This window comes from Dermochelys coriacea, chromosome 7 (genome assembly GCF_009764565.3).
Source record: "Dermochelys coriacea isolate rDerCor1 chromosome 7, rDerCor1.pri.v4, whole genome shotgun sequence".
In the NCBI taxonomy this organism is placed as follows: domain Eukaryota; kingdom Metazoa; phylum Chordata; order Testudines; family Dermochelyidae; genus Dermochelys; species Dermochelys coriacea.
Genome location: NC_050074.1, coordinates 27,860,006 through 27,873,216, shown reverse-complemented (window position 1 = coordinate 27,873,216; position 13,211 = coordinate 27,860,006). Strand labels below are relative to the sequence as shown.

Here is a 13,211-nt window from a genome sequence, read left to right as displayed (position 1 = left end):
GTCCATGGCTCCCCACAGCTGTCCGGGCAGCTCTTATCCTGACTCGGTTCTGGCCAGGAGGCAGGACCTCGGAGCCGCATTCCGGCCATAGTAAGAGCTGCCCGAGCAGCTGTGGGGAGCTGTAGACCTTCCATCTGCCTGAGGCAGGAGTCCCAGGGACAGTGACGTGAGCTAGGGGCTTGGCCGGGGGGTGGGGCCTCAGGGGAAGAGGAGGGGCAGGAGGAGAGGCTCATGGTGAAAAATGGACATCCACTTTCAAAAACTGGGAGAGCCATGGGCCCACGGCCCTTGTTCTGGCGCCCCTTCTAACCCATTAATGCTCCCCCTCCTTTTTTGTCCTATGACTCGAGGGGTGTTAACGGGCCACTTCAACTGGTAGTCCCTTACAATATGTGCTAACTACTTATGCTAAACTATCTGTTCAACTTTGTGTTTAGCTGTGAGACTGAGGCCATGGCTACATTACCCCTGAGCAACATAAGTTTTGCCAGCATAAATGATAGTGTGCACTTCGTTACGCTGGCAGGAGAGCTTCTCCTGCTGGCATAATTACCGCTACTTACTGGGAGTGGTTTAATTATGTTGATGGGAGAGCCCTACATGAGAGGGGCTACACGAGATCTTATAGCAGTGCAGCTGCATTGGTAAAGATGTGCCGCTCTAAGGTCTCTAGTGTACACATAGCCTGAGTGCCTTTCCCAGACCTGAGAAAGAGCTCTGTATGTCTCGAAAGCTTGTCTCTCTCTTCAACAAAAGTTGGTCCAATAAAAATATTACCTCAACCACCTTGTCTTTCTCATATCCTGGGACTGACATAGATATAACACTGCATACAAACTTCCTTTGGTTCATCAGTGCGGGGGGGAGCTTTTCTTTGATAAACCCTAGAAAGTTAATTGGTTCAAAACTGCTACTGACTATTATATTGAGGTTGTGGGGGACTTGAAGTGAAAAGATAAATGGGGATTTGCATGCAGGGAGCCTTTAATGCTTAAATATTTTGAAAAAATTAGGAAGTTAATACACACAAACTTAGCTGTGAAACAGTTAAGAGTGGTACCCATACAATTTATCAGACTACAGCCTTCCAGCATCCCTTTCGTCACACTTCCTACTCACCAACACATCAACGTAGTATACCAGTGGATACAACTAATAGTGTAGAGAAAAGTTAGTGTGGTTGATAGGCTGAAGTGAAGTCTGAGGAAAGTCTGGTGTGTTTGGAAAGGATAATTTGGTAAAAGGGGGTGGTGGAAGGCTGGCATCCTTTGGTGGAATAAGGCAGAATTTTAAGGTTGTAGTGTATGAGAATTGTGGTAGTAGTAAGGTGTGTGCCTTTGAGTGGAGGAATAGAAGGTATTGCTATTAGATGGCTTAACTTTTCATTTCCTTGCTTCTGTGGTCTTTGCTACACATATAACATCTTCTAACTTGCCACAGCAGCAGAAGGGGGGATTCACAAAGGCTACGCTGTTAGTCATTAGTAGCACTTGTCTGGCTATGTGGAAATAAGGACAGGAGACATTTGACATGGATTTAATCAGGCTGCCGGTTTATTATTAGATGTCTGGGACTACCCAGCAGATGATGTACGGTGTTGGTAACCTCATGTTTATTCCATAATTACCCAGGGGGCTTTTACCAGCTTCCCTTTTTCCATCCAGGTCCATCCAGCAAATCCATTGCTGGACTTACCATCTACCCCCACTCTTAGGAGGGTTAAGGGGCTATAAGAATGGGGGGTTGGCTCCCTGCCATACCACTCATAGGAGTCCCCAACCACCCCCCATTCGTTCCTTTAATGGACACCTCTTCTTAAGTCCTTTCCCAAGCCATTTATCTGGTCACTGTATACCTTTCCTATGAAGTACGCGCAGTGGACATCTGCCCTACACTTAAATAATGAATTGTGACATATGGCCTACCGCCCGTCATGCCATGCATGAACAGAAACCCTTCCTGAAGCCCACTGTAGAGAAGGCAAACAAACCCTAAACTGCATCCAAGCCAATATGGTGGTAAGAGAAAAATTCCTTCCTAGCCCCACTAAAAAAGGGATGGCTAGTGTAATGCCCACAGCAGGTGTTGACCAAACCTGGTATTTTACCACCTAAAAAGGAGGGAGGGTGGGTCCTGCTTCAGCCTTGGTCCATGTAAAAAGAAAGGCTTTAGAGCCGACCTGCCCCTTTTACACCCATAGCCCTAAGGGATGTCAGCAACCATGCTAACCCCTTTTTGCAGCAGTTTTCATTTCCCCCACCCCTACCACCAGCCACAAAGCACTGTTCCCTTCACTCAGCCAGCCAGCCAAACACCGCCCCCGCTGCTTAAAGGTGCAGGATGGTCAATCTGATCGTGTCACATCTGAAGCAATTGAGCTTTAACTAATTAAAAATAAATCTGTCTCAGTAAATCACTTAAATTCAGAAGTAGCTATTTAATATAATTGCTTTGTGCAAGGACCACACATATCAACAGGTTTATATCAGTAGATTCTATCAGATTATGGAATAAAAGGTACAGGTTTAATACATCATGGCTGTATCACCTTCCTAGGAATTGTGGGGTGAGGAGGAAATTGAGGCATTCTCTCTCTCTCACTCTCTTCTCTGTATGTGCCTGTGATAAATACGTAGTGTAGTTGTAGCCATGTCATTCCCAGGATACTAGAGAGACCCTGCCCATCACGTCCCCTGGTGGTAAATAGTCTATAGTTCTAAGACTGTTCAGAAAACCAACACTAGAATTGCATTTTAGTGACCACATTAGTCTTTGAGGCTGATAGTTGCCAGGACTCCTGGATTCTTATCCCAGCTCTATCAGTGCTGTATTGTGGGATAAAGAAAAGGAGTACTTGTGGCACCTTAGAGACTAACAAATTTATTTGAGCATAAGCTTTTGTGAGCTACAGCTCACTTCATCGCTTATGCTCAAATAAATTTGTTAGTCTCTAAGGTGCCACAAGTACTCCTTTTCTTTTTGCGAATACAGACTAACACGGCTGCTACTCTGAAACCTGTATTGTGGGATAGTAGACAAATAACTTTGTAACTTTGGTGTATGCATCTGTTGGAGTGTTGAGGATTGATTAATTAACTGACTTCTTAAATTGAAGGGTACTATAAGAGGTGCAAATAGTTGTTTATCCATGGATTATGTACGGCCTTCAGTCTGTGTGCACGTTTTCATTTATATGTGTACTCGCATATGGGATTAAATATGCAGTTAAAGTATGTGTCCTTAAATATTTTACTTCTAAGTGTGTAATTCACTCAGTGCAAATCGATATAGATAACTAAAGATTTCCTTCAGAATAGCGAAGAGTTAGTAAGCATTTATTGGCTACAGCAATACATTTAGAGCATATTTACTCTAATGAAAATATATTGGTGTCTGTACTAAGCATGTCGTCATTAACCATTAGGTGAACATTACTAATCACTCTGAGTGCTCAGAAATTATTCTGAGATAAAGTATTTTGTCATGAAAATATTTTAAAATGGGGCGTTATCATAAAAATGTGTTAGTGTTGCATATGGTTTTTTTATTTTTGTCTCAGGTCCTCATTTCCTTAATGCTTCATTCCTTTGGAGACTTTTATGAAAAATGATTCATTTGTATATAATTTGTTCATTATGATTTAATCTGCATAGATCTAGTAATATGTTATTGTATGATCTTACCTCATTACTAGTTTACCTTTTCCACATCTCTCCCCAGATTTCCTAGTCTCCCTATGCTAGTACTGAGAAATATTACAATAAATGTATTGGGGAGTATTATACTGAACATGCAGTGTATGTTTCTATTGATTACATTCTTTTTACAAAGCTTTTGTCATCTTGTTACCTCAATGGGTGGTGGGGGGTGGTGTATGCAGTGCCTCCCTAACCATGTGAGAGGAGACCCTTTGTTTGTGGGAACTTCGGGAGGGGGAGTGCCAATATTTTTATATGTAGTAATAAAACCCCCCCATATATTTAAAAGTAGGAGATACCAACCAATTAGTGCCCTTTATTTTGGTGCCTCCCTCTTTAGAAGATTGTCTCTACCATTACCACAGAAGCATGAGCCAGGTAATTTCTCATCTACAGTTTATTTCACTGAAGAGAAAAATGTAATTTAGGAACATTGGGGTCAATACAAACTGTGTGTGTGTGTGTATATGTATATATAAAAACCTATGAATTACAGTTTTATAGCCACTAGGTAATGTTTTTCAAGGATTGGATTCCTCATGATATACTAGAATAATTTCTGAATTAGTAAATGCTTCAGTGTGGAAGGAAAAAAAAAAAGCTTGATGTCTGCCCTTTGCCCCAAAATTCGCTTGTATGAAGGAGTCTGTTTGACCCCTTTTCTGCTCCACTGCCTGCGTTTTTAATTAAAAATACCCATCATAGTCATGGTCTTCTATACTGTACACTCAAAAAGAAGCTTCTAAACAAACATTTTTGGAGTCCAATTCTGGTTTTTAAAAGAGAGAGTGGAGGTGCACACTTACTTGAATTTATTGAGTTAAGCCTTTTATTTTCCTCAAAATATTTTTCTTTCTTAATTGATAAAAGGCCAAAAATTTAAACTGATTTTTAGCACATTGCTAATGTGACAGAGCAGATTGGGAGCAATAATTAATTTTTAAAACATGCTACAGTTGGTATGAGGTTTGCCCTTCCAAAAGCATATTTATTCTTTGGTATTTTTAGTATAAATATAAATGCATCCGATAAAGTGAGCTGTAGCTCACGAAAGCTTATGCTCAACTAAATTTGTTAGTCTTTAAGGTGCCACAAGTACTCCTTTTCTTTTTGCGAATACAGACTAACACGGCTGCTACTCTGAAACCTATAAAAGATTTGTAGTCAAATTTATTTGTAGACTGAAATAGCCCCCATGAATTTCAAGATCAGTTTTTAATAGCATTATAATAGGTATCATTCTCCATGTAGTATAAAAGTATCTCAGCTAACTAAATGTACTGTAGAACCTCAGAGTTACAAACACCAGAGTTATGAACTGACCAGTCAACCACACACCTCATTTGGAACTGGAATTATGCAGTCAGGTTGCAGCAGAGAAAATAAATAAGTAAAACTTTAAAAAAGCAAATATAGTGTAATACTGTTAAATTTAAACTACTAAAAAATGAGAACGTTTTACAAAAAAGATTTGATAAGGTAAGGAAACCATTTTTGTGTTTGTTTCATTTAAATTAAGGTGGTTAAAAGCAGCATTTTTCTTCTGCATAGTAAAGTTTCAAAGTTGTATTAAGTCAATTTTCAGCTGTAAACTTTTGAAAGAACAACCAAAATGATTTGTTCAGAGTTGCAAACATTTCAGAGTTATGAACAACCCCATTCCCGGGTATTTGTAACTCTGAGGTTCTACTGTAGCCAAGTTTGTTACACTTGGAGTAATTCTATATAATTGGTTATTTCAGTCTAAGTATTTATACTGTGTTTCTGTCTGTGTTGGTAGATGGCTTTGTATTCAAAGATCCACTAGGGTTCAGGAATACTTGTTATTTCATATGACACAGCTACCTTAGGGGGTACATTATTTTCAAAATCATGCATGGAAAGTTAGCTTCATGACTCCTATTAAAGTTAGTAGGAGCTATGCAGCTAACTAATCTATTTTGAGTTTTTCTATAGCACCTACCATGAAAACATGAAAGTGCTGATACTTGATGTGTTAAAAGAAAGCAAAAACAATCAATCAATCAAAGATATACACATCTGTATACCTCCATCAAGGGGGTGATGGAATCCCTCCTAGGTTTTGATTGTGATAAATTTATTACCTGTAGCATGATGTTTAATTACCTTTCTTGTTGCTTATATGGCAAATGTTATTATTGATCATGAACTTATCCAGCCCTTTATCTGGAAGGATTTAAAATAATAATAAAAAAGCAGGCACTTGTCTGGATAACAAGAATAGTCAAATTTACAATAGTACAAAAAACTAAAATATAGTTTTGGAAGGAATATTATGTCTTTTTGTGGAGCAAAATGTCTGGATTAAACCCATATTATGTCTTGCATTTTTTGAGTAAGAATAAAGAAACAGTGGTTACATTTGGTAAAAGTTTCTCCATTATTGAGGCATAACTCACAAGGAAGCCCAAAACAGGGAATTTTTAATGTTGTCATTAAGAGAAAAACATTTTACATTTTTTCTCCTTTTAATTATGGTGGAATTTGAGAAGATACTATGTACTGGGAGTATGGATTGAAATTAATTGTTTTAATAAGAAATCTTGTGATTATGCCCCTATTACAGTACAACACCGAATACATGCTAGGTAAATAAAATTCATCTCTAATTTTTTAATCCCTTATATTTTAACTATTCTCCAGAATCCCATTTTAATTTCAGTTGTTATAATCAAGGATTACTACTGCATCCCTTGTGGGGATGGGGGTGGAAACCTTTTAATTTTATATGTAGGACCAGATTTGAAAAGAGCTCAGCTCTTCTGCATCGAAATATGCAGCCATATTTTCAAAACAGTTTAGCACACTGGATATTGAGTCCTCTTAAAAATCTTGCTGTAAGTGTCATAATAGGAGCTGCTGGATGCTAAATACTTGTGAAGATCTGGCTTTTGCTTGCACTTTAATGACAGATGAGCTCATTTGAAAATCAGGCTTGAATTGGTGGTCCTGAGCACTTGAAATATCTGGTCTTAAACTCTTTTAAGAATCTGACTCAGTGTCTTTTTATGTCAATGAAACACCATAGTATAACAATGAGTTATCCAACTCGCTAATAATTGTTTTTTAATCATTCTGGAAGAACCACTGGGATTTAAAGATATCAGTTCATGCCAACAGTGTACTTACTGTTTTCTCCTTTTTCCAGCGTCTTGTTGAAGCTGCAGAGGATGCTCACTTGAAACATGAATTTGATGCCGATTTACAGGTAATTAGAAATTGGATTTTTTTTTAAAAAAATCATCATCAGAACATATAAAGGCTTATAGAATAGCTTGTATTTTTACTCCAAGGACTGCTGTGGAAAGCCAGGCATGTGAGTAATAGAGGGATGCTTATTACAGAAAATGGAATTAAGGGAGATTGGCTCAGTATTTTGGCAAGTTATGCACTCTGTGTTTGCATGTTGGGAGACCTAGCAGGTGGATTTTACTCTTTTAGAGATTTCATTTAAATTCCCTCCATGACTACTTATGTCAAGATTTTTTTAACACAGTAATTAGCAGCATATTGCATAGTTGCACTCTACTGGGAAGGAATTGCTCTTTGGAGAGTTGAATTTGCAAATGGGGTGGTAACCCACAGTGATGGGATTAGAGTGACATTGGATTGTGCAAATGGTTTGTGTTTGGACCCATGGCTAGTGCAGACAAGGTTTTTTTACACAGAGGCTTTCGTGCTGCACCATCATTGTATCAAAATGGTGCCTTTTTGTGCGTACCGGTGCAGAATGCAAGGGAAGTGAGAAAACAAGAAAAATTGGGAAACAAGATAAAAAAAGATTGAAAAAGCTTTAAGAAAATAAGACAAAGCATATAAGAATACAAATTCTTCAGACAATAAAATAGAAGCTAACTTAATAATAAAATATGTATTGTACTTCAATATTTAAATTAATAAATATCTTCCTGGCTGTAATGAATTTCTATTGCTCGGTCCACTGAATGCTGTGTTAGGCAAAGGTATTATTTAGTTTGGTTCTCGCTATGTAGATTGTCTTCTAACATTTTCTATAGGTGTCCATCAAGAATCTGTCTGTCTTAATGTTGAGCAGTAAACATTAAGGAAAATAGGCTTAAGGAAAAGGGAGGAAGATTACACATTTCTCCATGCTTAAAATCTGTCTCAGTAGGTTCTGTTTTCAGAACTTGCCCTGGTTACTTTATAGTCAAAACAAAGTACCTTTTCATAATAAAAATCTGGTGTGTAATAATTGATTCCCTGTGAAAATAAATCTGTTATAGGAAGAGAATACCAAGAGTGACCTCTTCAGAGTTAAGGATTAGGAAGCTTTGAAATTAAGATAAAATGTTGACATTAAAAGTAGTGATTCTTCATAATTTTTTTGTGTTATATCTATCTGGATTCAAATGGCTGAGAACTCTGTTGCACTCCAGCCTTTGGAAGGCCCACTGCATTTCATTTTATGAACTTCACACCTGGAAGAAATTGAATCTATTGTCTAAATACATCAGGAGCACATTTATGGAAGACTGTTTTAAATGTATACAGTAAATACCTCTTCACTGAGGATGGTTCTCACTTTTACAAAGTCCTTCATTTGTTGAGGCTTTGAAGATATGAACACTTTTAGGAAGCCAGTTAAAAGCCATTTGTGTCAGCAGCATTAACAGGACAATCAAATCTCTGTGTAGCACTCTGTTGTTTATTACTGCCATGGTCCATTAAAGCTAATCAATTGTTAATCTTGGTTTCGGTGACCCCACTGCAACCCTTCAATCTCTGGGAGATTGTTGTTGTTTATCAAAATCTCATACCACCATCTGCTCAATATAAAAATAACGACCAGAATGATTTGGCAGTGTTCATTCAAGTTGAAGGGGATAGAAATCTTGCTGCAATTTTGCTGTGGAAGAGGAATTTGCAAATCTTCTTATGCCTTGCCTAAATGTGGGAGACAGTGTGAAAGAAGTTTAAATGAGCTGTATGCTACATAACACGAGTCTAAGCTCTTTGTCTGATCCCCACTGCTCTTGAAAATGCAAAAGCAGATAAAATGTTTTTGTACTTTTTATTGGTCCAGAATCATTGTCTGTGGTTTGATGAAAGTATGGACAATCTTCTATCACTACATAAAAAAGATGTAAAGGAAAAATAAAAGTATATTAATATTTTTATTTCTCTGGAAAAATACCAAGTTAAGAAACTACAGCTGGAAGAGCTCATCTTTTATATCTCTGGAATTCTTTGGTAATGCTGAAATTCTATTCTTCTGTTGGGTCAAATTCAGTTCCTTATGGGTTTTATCCTTAATAGCTTTATTGGTATTATCCTTAGTTATCTTATAAGAATTCTAATCAATATACTATAGTGCATTATAATGATCTAAGCATTCAGATGTTTATGTCTGACACTGAATCTGTTGAAGTTAACAACAAAAACATCTTCAGTAAGAGACCTAAATAAAACTGTCCATTGTTTGAAAGAAATAAATCAAACCGAGTGATATGATTGTCTAACTCACCAGCATCAAATACTGCATGTTTGATTAATAACAGAGCTCTACCTCAGGCATATCTGAATTTAAAGCTTTAACTGGCTGCATTTGGCCTTGAGAAGTTCTTTGTTTCTACAGTAATGTGAACCAAGAGCTACAGTTGTAGCAAGTTGCGGGTAGATGAACTTCTAAACATCTGGATTTCAAGTTCTAAGCCAAAACAGTACTTTTCCCACCAGTGTATAGGATTTCAAAGTTATGCTTATAATATGGTATCAAGGAGTGTTTGTCAAGTTTGCTTACATTTGAATAAATATTTCACATATTTCACACAACAGGAATATTTGTGTAAATGAAATCAATCCACATTCTTACCGTTAAGTGTAGTTGCTTTATGACAATATTTCTATGTGAGTTTGCTCATCATCTCTGGATGACTTATAAAGTAGGGGTAAGTATTTTTATTTATTGAACACTGACAGTGTGCTTGCCTCTGTATAAAACAATTCGAGCTTACAACTTAAAATGACAGAGAAAGCAATATAGAGACAGGCTCCTCTGCATTGCCACAGGGAGGTTATCCCAGGATACTGAGGGTTTTTAAGTACTGTAGTTGTGAAACAGCTCTCTAACTTACCTGCAGGAGACTTGTGCTTCTAAGGAGAGAGGGGAAAAAGAGAGGATAGTAGTTCACTCATCAAAAGGAGATAATCTGTTGCAAAGAAATTGTAAAAAAGAAAAGGAGTACTTGTGGCACCTTAGAGACTAACAAATTTATTAGAGCATAAGCTTTCGTGAGCTACAGCTCACTTCATCGGAGCTCACGAAAGCTTATGCTCTAATAAATTTGTTAGTCTCTAAGGTGCCACAAGTACTCCTTTTCTTTTTGAGAATACAGACTAACACGGCTGCTACTCTGAAAAAAAAGAAATTGTAAATTACCATATAACAAAATCATTCCTCTTGACTGAAATCTAACATTCGAATGACTAAATTGCTTAGTACTCGTGCTTGGAGTATACATTTCTTAAAATGCAGAACTCCTGGGAAAGAATGATTGAAGCACCATTCTGGATTCTGCTGGTTCAAGCCTTACAACAGGGCCCTGAGCCGGGGAAAGTCTGTCCAACTGGGGTCCCTCAATGGGGAAGGCCTGGCTGGGACTCATTTTCCCTAGGAGTCCAAACTTCTCCTCTCAGCCTACTTAGCACAGATCCTCCCACCATCCTGCCCCATAGTAATCTCTCCAAACCTTTGGAAAATAGGTCAGTTTGTATAATTTAAAACCTCCCAAAATTGACTACTAAAATCTAACTCATGGCTCTATGTAATTACTACTGCAGTTGCATACAAATGATGGGCCACTTCAAACATTTAGTGATGTGATTAACGGGTGCTTATCCAAACCACTCACTCAGCTGACAAAATTTTCTGCATCACAGTATTATATTGCAGCCACCATTTTAGTATGTGAGCATTTTTTCATGAGATTTATAGTACACTCTGATTCTCTTTGTATCATAACAATGTGAGCTCGAAAGCTTGTCTCTTTCACCAACAGAAGTTGGTCCAATAAAAGATATTGTGTCACCCACCTTGTTTCTCTCTTCTTCAGTAGCTGTCAGATATGTAATGTCCTGTATTTTTAATAAAGTCTTAAATACTTGTAGTGAACTCCTGCATTCATAGAATAGCAGGGTTGGAAGGGATCTCAGAAGGGCATCTAGTCCAACTCACTGCTCAAAGCGGGACCAATCCTCAATTTTTGCCCCAGATCTCTAAATGGTCCCTTTAAGGATTGAACTCCCAACCCTGGGTTTAGCAGGCCAATGCTCAAACCGCTGAGCTATCCGTCCCCCACACATTCTATGCTCAGAAAAAAAAAATTAGGGCGATAGGCTGAAGCTTTTCTAAGTCAATGTTACATGGTTAGGGTAGTTTTTACATTGTTACAAATCCTTAATCCTTGAAAGTTTGCAATATATGATACATCCTTGAGAAAGAGGAATGGTGTTGATACTCCTCTTTTCTTTCACTGGGAATTGGGTGCCTAACTGCCCTTTGTGTCTTTAGAAAACTCTATCCATCATATGGGCACATATCTGAGGGTTTCCCAATTGTATAAATAAGTGAGCTACTTCAATTATTTCTCTTTTTTACATTCTGCCACCATGTGAAATACCATATAAGATGGAACTTCCACAGATGCTGTACAAAGGTATGGTTGGAAATAAAAAATGGCAAGAGATGATTGGAGAATAGGAGGAACTTGGCCCAGTGTGCAATTTCCTCCTATTTTGCAATATGAAGTCCTAGTATTGCTGCCACTGAAGTTGATGGGCATTTTGCTATTGACTCCTGTGGAAGCTGCTGGGTCCTGGGGCAGGTCCACTCTACAGCAGGGATAGACACTCTGAGATCGATCCGCTAGTGGTTGATTTAGCGGGTCTAGTGAAGACCCGCCAAATTGACAGCAGATTGCTTTCCAGTTGACCTCTGTACTCTACCCCCAACGAGAAGAGTAAGGTAAGTAGACTGGAGATTTTCTCCCGTTGACCCCCCACAGTGTGGACCCCGCGGTAACTCGACCTAAGGTACATTGACTCTAGTTACGTGAATAACGTAGCTGGAATTGCATAGCATAGGTTGACTTATCATGGTAGTGTAGACATAGCCCCAGTATCTTTGAAAATTGAGCACTAAATGTGGGACATAAGTGTGGATTTAGGAGCTTTACTTGAGGCTCCCTTTTGAAAATCTTAACCTAAATGTATGTCTGGCAGAGGTAAAAATAATTGGTTTTGGACCCAAAGAAAGTAGAAATTGTAGCAATAAAAGCAACTGAAGTAAAGTTTCTCAGTGGAACTGAAATTGATCCTCTTCCTCCAATTCCCCATCCCCTTTGGGAGTTTCCTGTACTTACAGAAAGTACCTGTTTCATAGCACTGGAATGGTGATACAAACTTCCCTGCCAGTGATCCTCTACTCTGATTGGAGGACCATCTATAAGAAGTGAGAGTATAGGTTAGGCTTTGTCTACACTACTAAGTTTTGTCGACAGAATGAATGTTGACCCCCAAAAGTCGACAAAACAAAAATTGCCGAAGGGTGTTCATACTTGCTCCCGCTGTCAACAGATCATGTCCACATTGTGGGCACCATCATCAACCGTGTGAGCAATGCACTGTGGGCATGTATCCCACAGTGCAGTGTTGTGGGAAGGCGGAGCTGATTGCTGCGCATCTTAGGAGGATTCCCTCCGAGTTCTCCCACAGCCTCCTCAGCTGCCGGGCGCGGCATCATCAGTAGGTCTGTGAGCTCTCTGTGCTGAGGAATGTCAGAGCAGTGCAGCAGTCTCTCCTCCCAGCCTCCCTGGGACAGCAGTCTGCCTGCTGCTGTGTTCCTAGTGCAGGGCAGACCAGGAGCATTCCAATGATTTGCTCCTTGTTCCCCAAAGCGAGCAGCGCACACAGTTGTCAGATACTTCCCGGAGCTTTGAAAGGGGGAGGGACGCATGCCTGCTGGGCAGGAGAGATGAAAACACTGAGCGGAGCGATCGAGGCAGGCATTGTGGGATACTGGTGGAAAGCCAGTTCTGTCCACAAAACAAACAGCAGTGTCTACACTGGCTCTTTGTTGACAATAAAGGGAGGGGAAAAGAAAAAAGTCTCTCGCAGGGGTGGAAGCTTTTTGTCGCCAAAGCCGGGCGTTTTTCCCAACAAAAGTCGCATTGCCGTGTGTACGCTCTGACTGTTTTGTCAAAGGCAGTTTTTGGTGACAAAACTTGGTAGTGTAGACAAAACCTAAGTCTCAGTGGCCCACTCAGTCCTCAGTCTGTCTGCTCAGGCTGCCAACAAGGTCATCAATTTGTGATGTGGATGCTTGTCCAGGAGAACCTGGACCGATACTACCGAATTCCCATCACTCCCAGGGATTGGTTTTAAAGAAATAGGTAAAATGGAATTTTCTAGTATTTAACCCACATTAGAGAACAAAATTAATGTTCATGTTTGGTTAACTGATGTCTGTGTATG

At 39.1% G+C, this 13,211-nt stretch overlaps 1 protein-coding gene and 1 long non-coding RNA gene across 8 annotated transcripts in view; one reads left to right on the top strand and one right to left on the bottom strand.

The window, feature by feature from the left end:
* CACNA2D3 (calcium voltage-gated channel auxiliary subunit alpha2delta 3) overlaps window positions 1-13,211 on the top strand; it is a 732,114-nt gene that overhangs the window by 226,777 nt on the left and 492,126 nt on the right. For all 7 annotated transcript variants that reach the window (XR_006282707.1, XM_038411603.2, XM_038411604.2 and 4 more), the window contains one exon: window positions 6,868-6,927. Coding sequence is in view for 6 of the 7 variants with exons in the window: in XM_038411603.2 (XP_038267531.1) it covers window positions 6,868-6,927 (60 nt within the window). In the remaining variant the exon portion in view is untranslated. The remainder of the gene's footprint in view (window positions 1-6,867; window positions 6,928-13,211) is intronic.
* On the bottom strand, window positions 5,832-12,160 carry LOC122461027. The gene is made up of 3 exons (XR_006282708.1): window positions 12,110-12,160; window positions 9,815-9,889; window positions 5,832-5,885 (listed from the first exon to the last, which is right to left on the bottom strand). It is a non-coding gene; the product is annotated as an uncharacterized LOC122461027 (long non-coding RNA).